Here is a 15,409-nt window from a genome sequence, read left to right on the forward strand (position 1 = left end):
GATTGGCCATCAGCCATAGCGAATGTACGAGAATGGGCGACAACGTTCTCGGCAGTAATTCTCGGTGGTTGGGTTTTCTATAACGTACTCTACATCTTGAGTTCCTCGTCTGATTTATATGTGTACCTCGTCGAGGATCGCGTGGGCTGATTTGGTATCAGTCGAGTTTCGTGGTTGTTCGTGGTAACCCCATTAAACTTTGTGACTACAGCCACTGAGGTGTTTATCGTTCCGGGAAATACTGCTAACGAAGGAGATTCTCGCAGTGATAGGTGCTCCTTTTACTTGGTACATGAGTATGGTAAAATAGTATAAACATATGCATTACTAATAATACTAATTTTGCACCTCAGTTATACGCATCGGATAGCGGAGAAGAGGAGTAAATAAACCATTATGTCATATTATTTTCGCGACAAACCGTCATCGCGGTTGTTCAGTGACAGAATTCGTGAAAATTCCGGTGACGATTTGATGGAAACCTTAAAAAGACAGTTCGACCAGGACAGTAAAGACTTCTTTGAACCTGCCGCAACGGCAAGTCGAAACACGAGGGAAAAAGAACGAGAACCTTTCGACCGGCACGCCGGCTTCTCCAGGGTGAGAATCAGCTATCCATCTTATAAATATGCCTCATTTTATCCTTTATTCCACGCTTCGTTCTTCTTTTAGTCCAGCTTCGCGTTCGAAACTATACGGCAAGCGAAAAACGACCGCGATTTCGGGTAACGTTGTTAATTTAGGTGAAACTGAAATCGATTCGTTTATTTCCTCCTTTCTTTACGTAACCGAGTTGATAAACTCTATTTATTAACAAATTAAAACACGCTTCTCGCGCGCGTATCTCTCAGAATATTGTACGTACGTACGTACCTATATTCATGCATTAGGATAAAAGTTGGTCAGCTGTTCATTGTTGTTCTCTGAAATGGCTGCTCACTTCATCGAGTACTCTTGGTCGTTTTGATTTTCGATCTTGAATACGTGCGAGGGATAATTTCAAACACGTGAAATAATCAGCTGCTTACGATCATCCGGCGTCTCGAGAGACAGACTTTGATCATAATCTCCCACCGCTATCGAGGTTATTTTTTTGCGTGCCAAAATCGTGTATTTAATGGCAACAATACACACGACCGGATTCTTGAGTATAAAATGAAACCGGGTTCTGCTCACGGATATACATCGTATGGGTAATCGATATTCCTACTACACCAGAAACAAGAATTGTAGAACACCGTATCAACTATTATCCAAACGTAGGTGTATAATAATATCACAGATACACAATACGAATGCGTCCACTTGTATGTTGTATCTTGAATGCTGTATAGGTATGCATAGTAAGGTGGTCCGAAACCTAAGCCTCCGAAGAAGCCTATTTTTAACTCTTAAATTCTTACGAGCAGGATTTACCGATTCTCATTCCTCTCTGATATTTCTCTTAAACCGCAATCTTTCAGCAACACCGCCAATATCGAACAGCTTAACTAAGGGCGAAGGAAATAGACAATTATTCCTGGATTAAATAATCCGAAGGAGGGTGCTAGGGAACTTTTGCAAATAGGCGTGACAACTCGTCGATAGTATAACCCCGTATCACCGTGCAAACACCTATCCGTGGTACACGTAGGTATGTAAGCGTAATATAACGAATAACCTTTACATTGGTCAAAGTAGGTCGCGTGTTAAATACCTGGATCTATTTGAAATGTTGAGAATTTGTGTTGTTGACACGGAAACATTTCAAAGGGGAGAGAGAGGAAGAGGTTGTGCGAGATTCACAACAGAACTATCGCCTCGCATAATTACTGTAACGGTGAAATTGTGATTCAAATAATCTGTGCTGTAACTCTAAAAATCTTCAAGGTATGGCGACTGATAGGTATCACTTTTTACATCCGCCGCGTATTTATACTTTGCTTCGCCGGTAGTGAATTATAATTTGGCAAGTTGTCTGGAAGTAAATTTTTGTTTGTCATTCTTTTTTTCTTTTCAAGCGGAATCGTATCCCGGGATGTATCCCGTTAAAAGGTTTTAAAATTTTTTAAGAAGTGGCCCAGGAGAGGAATCTCTTCGTTCTTCAGATATACCGTAGCAGGCAACGGAAGCGAACGTTTCATTGTACCTAAATGCTTTCGTGTCTCCAGCACGTACGTTGGTTCTTTTTTTGTCGTTTATGCTTCGAGGACGCAGCGAACTATTATTATCTCACCCCAAAGAAGAAAGGGTGTGTCGCCACCGTTACATCGTATACGAATACGTACGCAGGAATGATACGTCAAAAGGGTGCGGGATGTGCAGCGTCAACCTTCGACGTGTAAGCTAGGGAACAAACGTACCCCGAGCCGCGTTTAAACTCTCACGTTTGCCGAGCAGGTTTACACGTTAAGGGTAGAAATTTATGTCGTCATTCTGCCCTAAATGTGACATATAACGTACGATGAACCCATAAGATAATCGATGAAACTAATTTTTGAAATTCGACGAAATTAACAGGAATGTGGGCGAGGTTCAAAGTGAGTCGATTAACCGCGACGAATCTGATCAACTACGGTTTTTGCGATGACAAAATAGTCGCCATATAGCGCAACGATGAACTTGTTACCACCGATCGAAGTTTTTTTCTTTGCGGTAGTCGATAGAGAGAATTCTTATTTTTACAAAGATATACTATTTCTGTGACGGGGGTCAGATCGATGCAGAATTAAAGAGCTGACCTTTAATGTGTATACATAGGTAATTATACAGTCGGTCGCTTAGGTATGTATGTAATACATACATCTAAGCATGTATACTTGCGTGATTCCGGCCGTTAGAAGTGACCGCTCGAAGTTTCTCGTCTACGGGGTGGCGAGTAAAAATTAGAGCCTTGTCTCGCCGAGTTAAATAAATAAAATAGTACAGTAAAAATAAAACTGCACTGCCAGACCGACGAGCTTGAAAATTGGACATTTTGCGCTGGTATTGCCAAATAAAAATAAAATGTCTGGAACCCTTGTTAGGAGAAAGTAGGTATTCGTCTTTCTGTTTCGCGTGGTATAATGAGGCGAAATTGGGCTAGAGAAGTAAATTGACCTTGTTAAAAAGACGCGACTGATCGGTAAGGCGAACCGCGATTTTCGAATCAATCGGCGCGTTAGTATTTTGCTTCTTTTTTTTCATTTTTTGTTCTTTATACTCCCCGTTTACCCGCTCGTTTTCTCTGCCAAGCTATGGAATGAACTCGAACGATTTGAATGCAGCAGTGAACCGCGAAGCTGCAGAGGATCTTGTATATGAAAGCGTGCGGATATGTATTTTTGCACATGTGTATATTTAAAACCGTGCTCTCATCTCTTTGCCAACTCCAACTTAGCAGTAGTATAAGTATAGGCTTAGGTATACGTATACATAGGTAGGTAACTAGGCAAATATGTACACCGTAAAAGATTTTATTCTCCACTGTCAAAAAAATCATTGCTCAAAATTCTTGTGTAGGAAATATAGCAGTCCCTTGCATCGTCACGATCGAAATAATTTATCGTGTGGCTTTTGTAAGGCACGTAAAATGTCTTGGATTTAACACAATTTTCTTTACTGTGTACGTAGACTGGTACAGTCATAGGTAGGTTGTAGGTAGGAGGTAGGAGGTAGGAGGTACAGCTAAACGTCTTTCTCTGGCAAGCAGTAGCAGCAACAACGGGGATAATATCCTCCTCTCGATATAGTCAGACCTCGAAAATTTTCATGCCAGTTAACGTTTTCTCGCCGCGAGAAACGGGTCGATGCGAATCACTGTAAACTCTACTACCAAAATATTGTTCGAAACTCAGTCAAGTTGATTAAAAATAAATAAATGATAATCAAATCGAATCCGCTAAACCATCATTCACGGATGTATTAGAAGAATCAATGACGATAAGTGCTTAAATAAAACTTCCCTCGGACACACACGTGCGTGTATGTGATTATGTAACTTATTCGGATGAAAATTAATCAATTTACCAAGCGAATTAATCTATCGGATATATTTATCGTTGGAGTGGTGCGTGCAATCCATGATCATATTATCCACATACGTACATAATTGAATCATGTAGACGAAGACGTTGTTATAAAAAACAAAAATTAATTAATTAAGAAGAAGCATCTACGATTATAATTATTTGGGTAAATGCATTGAAACTTACAACATAACAATATGTATGTGAATTAAGAGCGTAATAATTACATCGGTGTTCGTTTTATTGTTTCAATTAATATTGCACCAAAAAAAGAGAAACCTTTTATGTGCCTGTATGTTAATAATAACAATTTAATCAATTCAGAGGACAAGCTTCGTCGATCAACGCATAAAATTGTAATTGTTCTTTTTTTCGCGGTGTATCCAAATTTCGGAGATTCGCGCGGTTCGATTCATTTCATATACTTGTTACATACGCATCCTCGCGAGTACCTACTCGTATCCATAGGTACGACGAAAAGTTAATTTCTAACTAATATTATACGCTAAACATGGATTCTCCTGTCATCTTGGACAACGCTCCGGAATACGTCCAGTACACGGAGCGCGATTTTCCTGTAAGTTTCAAAACTTTTTCATTCTTGGTCGCGTCCCATGTATATTTACGCGCGATTGAAAGTGCGCTGCAGATGTGATAATTATAATACAGTTATGACTATTATAATAATAATTGTACCGATGATGAATAATGATTGTTCTCGAGTAAAGAGTATATATCGAGTTTTTAAATACGGGCAAATCAATCATCGTCATTGAATTTTCTGGTCGTTCATTAAGAATTCTCAGATATACTTTTGTGTATCTGCGTAATACGAATGGCATTGGTTAACTCTTTATGTTTGAACTTATCGCGAAAACATTTTTTATACCCATGTAAGGTATCACCGGATGCCAGTCAGTCAGCTGTGTTTGATACATTCTCCACACATGTACGATACCGCTTATTACTTCTGAGCCTCCTTTGATCCCCCTGAAATCCCACACACCTGCTTGCGTAGTAACATTCTATTGAGTTTGACTAATTTACATCTTAATAAGGCGACGAAATTTCCTGTTTCCTCTTTCAATTGTATTCACTTGCATTTGCATTTGCTTGCCTATATCTTAAAACAGTACAGCTGATGCTGCTGTTGTAATATGGTCATTGTTATCTAAATACATCCATGTATTCGTATGTACGTACATACATCGGTATCGATATGTTTTCGATTCGCGTGTCGCTCGCGTTCAATTTCTAGGAAATCTTTCTACTACAGATGTATTTTTACTCGTGATCTAACCGATCCTTGTTATTCTGACGCGTTTAAGCTGAACGACGACGGTGAATAAGAACCGGTTTTTTAATAAACACCTTTTTCTCTTGTTATTTTAGTTGATTCTTCGCCCTCCCCCCCCATTAAACACCACCCCCGCTAGGTAGTATAGATACACATCTGATGTCGCATTTTGCTTGCATATCGACGTCGTCTGAGGTGTATCTTGAATAAATATATTTATGCCGGTACGTCAGCGAGATGGAAAAATGTAATATGAATCGGTATATCGTTCAAATTTTCATCCTTTACCTACTCTATTTATCCGACGTTCAACAACGTCGCAATGTCTCATACTAGATGTATATCATAGATATATGTATACCTTTGCTACTCGGTATAGTAATGGTTGGATGTGGTAGTGGCGGTGGCAACGTTGTTCCAGAAATAGTTCACTAAATTTTACTCTCGTCATCGGTGCGCGAACTACTGCGCTTCGAATCTGTAGCGAATACTTGAAACAGCACCTGTACCGGAGGATTCATTCCAACCTTCCCACGTTGACTTCCAATCCTTGGAGCAAGGTCGGATCCTCGGAGCTTTTTTAACGTAGGCGACAAAACTTTCTATATGGTCCGCCAGTACCCGTTGATACAGGATAGTCGGAAGAAGTGATCGACTGATGAAAAATGGAAATCTGATTTCTGAGCCTCAAATGCTATTCTTATTAGAAGGGACATGAGTAGCCGTTGTAGAGGCAACTTGACCGTTACATTATTTTGGGGATGTGGTGTATTACAGGTGTTATTAGCAATTCGTTCCAGGCGATGTGAGAAATTATGCGATATCGGGAGTTCTCTAAAAAACCTCGGGGTCGGTCTGCATCGTTTAGGCCCTGACCCACTTTTTTCCAAATAAGGATGGTACGTCATTCGCTCTCGGTATACTCGTACTACACGGTCATGCATCTCTTATTATGCCGCGGTGTCTCTTTAGTCATTGATCGTTGGTTGGGTATCTGGAGTAGTTAGTTGATCGTCGTCGTTGTAGACTCGAGTGTTGTCTACAACTCGCCAACTTACTACGGTAATTCGTAGACGTCCGCTTCTGTTTATTCTTCCACGTATTCGATTTAGACACGTCAAGTTTCGCGCATATTGCTGATTTCCAATCACAGCGTTATATCCATGTACTCAGTTGTTCGGAAAAGGTCACCTCAAGGCTCTGCGGAACGTTCTCATGGTCCATGATATGCGATCCTTCGCCTTTCTTGAAATTCTTCCGTTGCGTATATCTCAACCTGGGTATCGGAAAAAGTAATATTTCATTCTCATTATTACTATCATAGCTAATTGTACGGAGATTACAGCAGCGCGTTGTACCCGCATTGTATGTATAGTATCTAGGGAAATGCAAAGTATCATCGTGTTTGGAACAGTAGGTATCATCGGCGACTCTGTTTAATTATGAGATTAATGTAAATTAATATTGATTATTAAGTCATCGCGAACCGCATCGGCCATCACGAGGGGACTCGTTGCTTGTAACATTTCAACACTGTGTTGATTTTTACCTGACGTAGGACATGAGAGATCTAGCGATGTGTTTCTTGTTGAACATTCCTCGCACGTCGAGCTTATCGATGAATGAATGAGCATATGGACGACCGGCCGTGTCCAGACTTGTAATTACAAGACTACAGCTTTCTTATTGTTTTCACAGGGATTTCCATTCGACGACGACGGGTTCGAGAGACGAGGGAATATCAGGTCACACTTGGACGACCTCGCGGCTCGACATCCCGAATTCGCCGATCATCTGTTGGGTCCACCCTGGGGCGACGCACCCTTTCTTGGGACATCGAGAAACAGGAGACGAGGATCTGGTCTTGGCTCATATTCTCAGGGGCAGACGGACGACGATATCCGTAGTCAGGCCAGTGGAAGTAGCGCAGCCAGCGCAGCCAGTGGAGCGAGTGGTGTTAGCTCTCACGGGGATCCTGAGCCTTATTCCGGTGCGGAGTTACGAGAACCTGGAACTAGTAACCGAAAGAATAATATCCCTCAATACGGACTGCGCAATACCGTAGATATCGGTCAACATAGACACAATATGGACAACTTGGACAAGATTAACAGGGGACAAAGATCTGCATCTGCACCTCCGGAGAATCGACAAACGGAACCGCAGCAACAGCAAGAACAGCCCCAGCATCAGCAGGCGCAGCAGCAGATGCAGAATCCTAATCAACGATTCGTTACGCGCGTCGATATCACCCCCCAGCAGCAACAACAAGGTGATGTCTCGAAACCATCTCCGCAATCCCCACCGCTGCAAACACCGCCCCAGCCTCAGCCCCAGACTCAGCCGAAGCAGCAAAGCAATGTTAGGCATATACCGATATTTGTAGAGGGACGCGATGAACCTGTAGTTCCAAAGAACTTGGAGGAACCTATTTTTTCACAGCCCCAGCAACACCAACAATCCCCGCACTCACCCCCACAGTTTCACAGACCCTCGCACTTCAATCAACATTTTGCTAATAATCGGCAACAGCAACAGCAATGGCCTCCGCAGAGCCACCAACAAACGCCACATCACTTTTATCAACAGCATCAACAAACTCCACAAAGTGATCAACAATCTTATACTCAACAGGCTTATAACAAGCCCAATCACTATCAGCAGCAGCAACAAGAATATCGTCATCAGCAAGCCGAAAAACAAAAAGCGCAGCAACAAAAACAACAGCAGTCTCAGCCAGAAGCTGAACCACCGAAACCGAAACAGATTCAGCCCAAGGAACCTCTGGAAAGAGTTGCCATTGTTCAAAATGAAGTAGACTCTTTGAAGGAACAGGTAAAATTATTTGCTGGCAATTCGAGAAAGGATAAGGATTACATGTATCTGGACGAAATGCTGACCAGGGAGCTGATAAAACTTGACGATATAGAGACGGAGGGCAAGCCTAATGTTAGACAGGCTAGGAAGGATGCGATAAAAAGTATACAGGAATGTATCGCGCTTTTAGAATCGAAAGTTCCACTACCAGGACAGGAACAACAGAATCCTGTAGCAGAGGAAGAAGAACCCTCACCTTCCATAGAGACTGAGGGCACACCTGCAGTTGGAGCAATTGAAACAGAAGTTTCACAGAGTGCCCCAATTCCACTACCTCCTGCTCCATCGACTGAGCAGAATTCTCTGGTTGAGGACCTCGAAATTCCAGTTACCGACGAACCAATGACTATGGAAATGTCATCTCTCGAAAAGGCAGCCTCTACAACCGAGATGGAAACGCAGCAGAGTGGTGATAGTTCGAAGTTATCAGAAACACAATCATCACAAGATAATACCACTAATATTGAACAGCAAACAATCGATATCGATAATGCAAAAAATGTTAAATCACTAAAAAAAAACAGGAAGACTACTGTGACACCTAAACCCATCTCCGAGGAAGCAATACCTCTGCCTGCTCCTGAAATTAGTCACACCTAAAGTAGAACAAATTTATGGAATATTTGAGGGAAGAGTCTTTTATAATTTGTAAACAGACTGCATCTGCGGTAATTGCCTGATCTTTTGTGCTTATTGCCATACTATAGGTGCCGATCCCTTTCAAGGGATGTTTGTTTGTAACATCTCTAACTCTTGACATCTTGTGTTAAGTAAATGGTACCAGTACTATTTTAGTACGTACCTGAGTACCCGATCCTGTTCCTTAACTATTTTTTATAACTTGATGACAATTGTCTAAAACAATGAGGTAGCGTCCATACAAAGGTGATGAACACAAGTCGATTAAAGTTATAATGAGTTTATATCTTATCTGTTGAGTATTATGTCATAGCGTAATTAAGCATGTATATTATTGATAATTTATTGAATGTCTGTCAGTGGCATGGCCATGGCCATTCACAGGGTCACGTTCAGTTGAGTAGAGTTTCAAATTTATACCTCCGCAAGTTTTTTCTCTATTTTATTTGAAAAAATGATGAATTGTTTTTTTAGGATTCACTGATAGCCCGTATATTGAAATTGCATAACATAAATATTTAGATATGAGCAAGGCACCCTACTCCTAATCCTATTCTACTTGTCATGTAAACTTATTTTCCATCACAAAATGGATAGTGTTATGCACGCTATTCGCATACCTCGCATTTGTTTTTCACAAAACATATTCACTAATAGCAGCAGCTGTAGCAGCTTTGGCAAAGGTATTTCACATGTGTGTTCTCATTAAAAAAAACGAACGATAATTATACATATGTAAAGTTTCGAATATAGAAGACATTTATCAGATTGGTAATAGGAAATAAGTTACCTGTATGCTACGCCTGTACGCTTTTTGCTGCAAGCAGTTAGGTTCACTAGAGGTGCCTGAATCTTGTAGAAAATATAAAATATAAAAATGCCTTCCAACTGATATTTTTCCATGTCATATAGTAATTATATGCTAATATAAATTTCATCATTTCATTAGTAAATCATTGCAAGCAATTGGTCATATTCTAGACCAACAATGCATGGTTTTGACGATAAACTGAATCTGAGCGGAGAAACAAATTTTTTATGCGGTGGTGCTTTAACAACCATGTACCGCTTATTTTTTTTTTTTTGAGAGAGAAAATGTATGAGGACATGTAACAAGACCAAGATATTTATTACTTGATTTTTTTTTCGTAGAAAAATATTTGTTTGCATGCTTAATTTTCAAGATATACAGGCGTTATATTCTTGTGCGTTTGTGAAAGGTAATTCTCTTATTTTCCGGAATTAATGATATGATATTAGATTGCCTACAATATAAATACATGTGAAAGATAAAGAGATGTATTATTTTAAGCATATACATTTTGTATTGTTGCGAAAAACTATAGTGTGTCTTGTACAAATGCCAAAACGGAAGTGTAATTATTTTATCAAATAAACTGTAATAAGCTAATATGAATTCAAATATATTACTCTTGCTTTCGCAGTTTTTGATTGTCCTTCAGCAAAAGATTTTTTTGTAGCTGCCTTGGAGCTACCCAGAGCTTTTGGAATCTTGTCAAAATTGTTGTGCCAAAACCACTGCGGAGAAAGTAGATTTAGGCGTACATGGCTACCAATGCAGTATACTACTTTGCAACGATATTTAATAGTGCGGATGATGCTATCAAGTTACAGTTGGCTACTAACGATGTTGCCTATAGAAATTTGGAACTTTTTTTCTCTGACAAAGAACTTTGCAATTTGACGTAGTGGAGCCTAAAGATGACAGTCTTATTGAATGTATTTAGCATCGGATTCCAAAGACAGATTGTGAGCATCTACTGCTAAATGATACACTGCTATCTTTTTCATTCACATTGACTGCGATAAGTATAAATTTTCATACTTTATAGACAGATATTCTTTGCAAACCATTCCATTTGAATTTAATGCCGGCTTCTTCCCATTCTTGTCTACTGCTGGGAAAAACCTACAACATTGACGCTTCTCTTGGCCCGTTATTCCGAAGCGCGAATAACTGGGTTCAACTTTAGATACTTTCGCAATGAAATCCGCCTATACCTTTTCTATAAAAATACAAATTTACGTATGCATAGCAAGAACAGATAAGTACTCACGTTTAGTACCGGATTTTTGAAGTACCTGGATCGGTGTATAATATTTTCTATATTTTTAAGAACCTACTTGGCTCGTTGACTGAACATTGATACTTCAGTCAACGCTTGGCTTGCCTAATTCACGAATGCATATACCTAGATCAAATCATATCGAATTTTTCAAATAGCTTTATGCCCGCCCTGCGACACAGTTAGTTCTCAGATTTGTACTTGAGGACAGCACTTCTTTGACAGTAATAGACATAGTACCCTTGCCGCCGCAGGAGCCTACAAATCTTTAGTGACGTGGCTTGAAATGACGGTAGCCAGGCGGGTGGCTTTCCTAGTTTGAGGTACTCCACATTTATTTAAATAATTATGAATTAATTGTGTCTCAGAACGAGTGAATCTCTTTGGATAAAATTGACGCCTGAAATTTCACTTTCGTCAACTTAATTAGTATAGCTGTCGGGTGAGTTTATCAGCATAACCTACTTGGTACTGTAACTGATTGCTTTGACACCTTGTCTACAAGCTATAAGAGAATAACGAGGTGCTCTATGAACCCTCCAACTTCAAGCGAGTCATCTCCTAATTCTAAATAAATGGACTATAAATATACCAAGCGAAGTCTACTTCTGTCAGAGTAGTTTTAATCCTTAAAGTGTGTATCCTAAGTGTCATATTATTTCTGTTACTTTCTCTCAATTAGTGAAATGACAACGTACGAAGAGTTCATCCAGCAAAATGAAGATCGTGATGGAGTCAGGTTCACATGGAACGTCTGGCCATCATCCCGGATCGAAGCTACACGGCTAGTAGTTCCTCTTGGAACTCTTTACCAGCCGATCAAGGAACGCCTTGATTTGCCTCCTATACAGTACGATCCAGTTCTCTGCACAAGGTCAACATGCAGGGCGATTCTGAATCCACTTTGTCAAGTAGATTACCGTGCCAAGCTCTGGGTTTGCAACTTTTGCTTCCAAAGAAACCCATTTCCTCCGCAATATGCAGCCATTTCGGAGCAGCATCAACCTGCCGAGTTGATACCAATGTTTTCCACCATTGAATATACAATTACCAGGGCGCAGTGCCTTCCACCAATTTTTTTACTAGTAGTCGACACTTGCCTCGATGAAGAAGAACTTGGCGCTTTGAAGGACTCACTACAAATGTCTCTGTCTCTTCTCCCACCAAATGCGCTCATCGGATTAATTACATTTGGAAAAATGGTGCAGGTTCACGAGCTCGGTTGTGATGGATGTAGTAAAAGTTACGTCTTTCGAGGGACCAAGGATCTGCAGCCTAAACAGGTTCAAGATATGTTGGGTAAGTTGCCAGGATTTTGTATGCTGTCAAATTGTAAGACATCATATTTGATTCGTGTCTATGTTTAGGTATTGGAAGACCTGTTCCTGGTCAGAATCCCAATCAACAAAGAGTTCCAGGGGGTCAGCCTGTCTCTCCAGCAAATAAATTCCTACAGCCTGTCCATAAATGCGATATGAGCTTGACGGATTTGTTAGGGGAGCTGCAGAAGGATCCTTGGCCAGTAGGTCCTGGTAAACGACCTTTGAGATCAACTGGTGTTGCTCTTGCCGTTGCAACTGGCCTGTTGGAAGCTAGTTACGCAAACACAGGAGCAAGGTTAGATTGCGATGATCGATATGCTAAACAATTCCAATAGTGTCTAAAAAATCAAGTCTTTGATCCAATTATTAAACACCCATTGTCGACCATGAATTGGTTCTGCAAATAATTTGAGTTATATTATTCCTGTAGGATCTTGCTGTTCGTTGGTGGCCTATGCAGTCAAGGTCCAGGTCAAGTCGTCACAGATGATTTGCGTCAGCCGATCCGATCCCATCACGATATTCACAAGGATAATGCAAAGCACATGAAAAAGGCGACAAAACACTACGATAGCTTAGCTACGCGTGCAGCAGCTAATGGACATATCATTGATATTTATTCTTGTGCCTTGGATCAGACCGGCTTGCTTGAAATGCGACAATGCTGTAACTCTACAGGAGGTCACATGGTTATGGGAGATTCCTTCAACTCTTCCCTTTTCAAGCAAACGTTTCAACGCGTATTCTCCAAGGATCCAACAGGGGATTTGAAAATGGCATTTAATGCAACATTAGAAGTTAAAACCTCGAGGGAAATTAAGGTGTCCGGTGCAATTGGCCCATGTGTTTCCCTTGGTGTTAAAGGACCCAGCGTGGGTGAGCAAGAAGTTGGCTTGGGTGGCACTTGCCAGTGGAAGTTCTGCTCTCTCAATCCTTCGACCACAACGGCTATTTTCTTCGAAGTAGTTAATCAACATGCTGCACCTATTCCTCAAGGAGGAAGAGGATGCATTCAATTCATCACTCAGTATCAGCATAGTAGTGGACAGAGAAGAATCAGAGTTACCACTATTGCCAGAAAGTTAGTTTACTGACAGAGCTTATCATATTCTTGCAATTTTCTCATTTCTATTTCAAATATGCTCAGTATTGCATACTTTTCTCTAGCTGGGCTGACGCGTCTACATCTTTGCATCACGTAAGCGCAGGTTTTGATCAAGAGGCAGCTGCCGTTCTCATGTCTCGGCTCGCAGTATTCAGAGCCGAAACCGACGATGGCCCCGACGTTCTTAGATGGGTGGATAGAATGCTCATCCGACTTGTATGTACTTTGGACTATATCAGATTTATTTAATTATTCCTTAGAAATAAGATTACATCTGTAGTACATTTGTGTTGTCAGTGCCAAAAATTCGGGGAATACGCGAAAGATGATCCTAACAGCTTCAGGTTGGCAGAGAACTTCTCTCTATATCCTCAGTTCATGTATCATCTCAGGAGATCCCAGTTCCTGCAAGTTTTCAACAATTCACCCGACGAGACTAGCTTCTACAGGTTAGTTTATACAATCTTCATTGTAGCCAAACAATTCTGTGCTATTAGAAACTAATATCATGGATTCTGATTCGGCAGGCATATGCTTATGAGAGAAGATTTAACGAACTCCCTCATCATGGTGCAGCCCATCTTGTACAGTTATGGATTTGGAGGTCCTCCAGAGCCAGTCCTCTTAGACACTTCATCTATACAACCAGACAGGATTCTTCTCATGGATACCTTCTTCCAGATCCTTATATTCCATGGAGAAGTAAGTCTCACTTTTTTACCATAGATAATTGAAGTTTGACTGAATCCGTTGATTACATCTAGCTACAAATAATTTTATTTGCGATATTTAAACTTTTTCGCATTTCAGAGCGATAAATTGGCAATAACTCGACTAATTTTATAGATTGATCAATTTAGCTTGCAGATTCTGATTCAGTTAAAACCGATTTGTTGCTCTGAAAAGTGAAAGATTGGTGAAGATTCGATCGTTTCGATAGGTAGATAAATTTAATTTTCAATTTCAGACAATAGCTCAATGGCGCCAGCTCAAGTACCAGGAGCTACCAGAGTACGAAAATTTCCGACAACTACTCGCTGCCCCTGTGGATGATGCTGCTGAAATTTTAGCGGGAAGATTTCCAGCTCCTCGGTATATTGATACTGAGCAGGGCGGTTCTCAAGCGCGGTTCCTTCTCAGCAAAGTGAACCCCAGTCAAACACACAACAATATGTATGCTTACGGAGCGGTAAGTGCCTACAATATCTATTTAATGATTGATGTTCACCTTTCATGTTAACTTTATGTTGATCCGATCAAACTAAGACATGAAAATTCACCAACTGAGTAATCTCCTGCTAGTTGTTACGCTATTATGTGAAATCTATATTCAGTATTTGTAACGAAGATAAATCGTTTTTATGTCGCCGTGAATCCTGTGATCCAGGGGATGCCGATGCCCAGCGGGGTGTGTTGTTTTTACCATTTTTAGTTTCCCCCCTTGTAATTTATCCCTTCTCTGTGCAAATACTTCTACTCGAGAGTTTGGGAGATATTGCAATCGCTTATTTTTCACTGTGGACGTTCGTTTTAAAATATCAATTGCTATACCTTGATGAGAAACTATATCACAACCACCTAAACGATCATGACTATCCATTGTTTTTTTTTTCCCATAGTAGAATATGCTTGGTGCTGGTTAACACTGCATATACTCTCAATTACTTTTGAATAAACTGGGGTTAGTATTCCAGGTACAATTTGACTAATTTCAATTGACTCAATTTTAGGAAAGCGGAGCACCGGTTCTAACGGACGATGTCAGCCTTCAAGTATTTATGGAGCACTTGAAAAAATTGGCGGTATCCTCCACTGCGTAGACTCAGAACGGATAGGATTAGTTGAGAAAAAATTCCTTTTATATTGAATATAAATTATAATTGGTTAGCTTATGGAACTGTGGCTCGTAAGTGTATCAGTTTATGAACTCTACCATTCACGAGTGCGTCACAGTGCATTTAATTTTTCTGTAAATGAGTGATTATTATGCAACTATGCCAACAACTTTGTACCTTGTGTCGCTGGCGTGAACTGTAAATGGAAGAACATGTGTGAATTCTGAATATATTATCATGTATGTTACTAATAATAATTAT

General features: G+C 40.3%; 2 protein-coding genes across 7 annotated transcripts; both read left to right on the forward strand.

The window, feature by feature from the left end:
* The first annotated feature begins 26 nt into the window (after positions 1–26).
* Positions 27–10,243, forward strand: LOC105691947 (BAG domain-containing protein Samui). 4 transcript variants are annotated; one of them, XM_012410787.3, is made up of 3 exons: positions 27–288; positions 354–600; positions 6,982–10,243. In XM_012410787.3, the coding sequence occupies exons 2-3, from the start codon at positions 397–399 to the stop codon at positions 8,758–8,760; spliced, it is 1,983 nt and encodes a 660-aa protein (XP_012266210.2). In that variant the 5' UTR covers positions 27–288; positions 354–396; the 3' UTR covers positions 8,761–10,243. The 4 variants fall into 4 exon arrangements, with proteins under 4 accessions (XP_012266210.2, XP_012266209.2, XP_048507955.1 ...); XM_012410786.3 differs by having other exon boundaries at positions 27–272; XM_048651998.1 differs by lacking the exon at positions 354–600 and having other exon boundaries at positions 27–301.
* An 832-nt stretch (positions 10,244–11,075) lies between these two features.
* LOC105691913 (protein transport protein Sec23A) lies at positions 11,076–15,402 on the forward strand. Of its 3 annotated transcripts, none has more exons than XM_048651993.1 (10): positions 11,076–11,209; positions 11,569–12,185; positions 12,254–12,503; positions 12,639–13,289; positions 13,376–13,529; positions 13,611–13,762; positions 13,841–14,015; positions 14,281–14,502; positions 14,701–14,721; positions 15,044–15,402. In XM_048651993.1, exons 2-10 carry the CDS (start codon positions 11,573–11,575, stop codon positions 15,131–15,133), a joined length of 2,328 nt encoding a protein of 775 aa, XP_048507950.1. In that variant the 5' UTR covers positions 11,076–11,209; positions 11,569–11,572; the 3' UTR covers positions 15,134–15,402. The 3 variants fall into 3 exon arrangements, with proteins under 3 accessions (XP_048507950.1, XP_048507949.1, XP_012266156.1); XM_048651992.1 differs by having other exon boundaries at positions 11,173–11,328; XM_012410733.3 differs by lacking the exon at positions 14,701–14,721 and having other exon boundaries at positions 11,175–11,328.
* The last annotated feature ends 7 nt before the right edge of the window (positions 15,403–15,409 follow it).

The sequence above is a fragment of the Athalia rosae genome, chromosome 3, assembly GCF_917208135.1.
Source record: "Athalia rosae chromosome 3, iyAthRosa1.1, whole genome shotgun sequence".
Taxonomy (NCBI): domain Eukaryota; kingdom Metazoa; phylum Arthropoda; class Insecta; order Hymenoptera; family Athaliidae; genus Athalia; species Athalia rosae.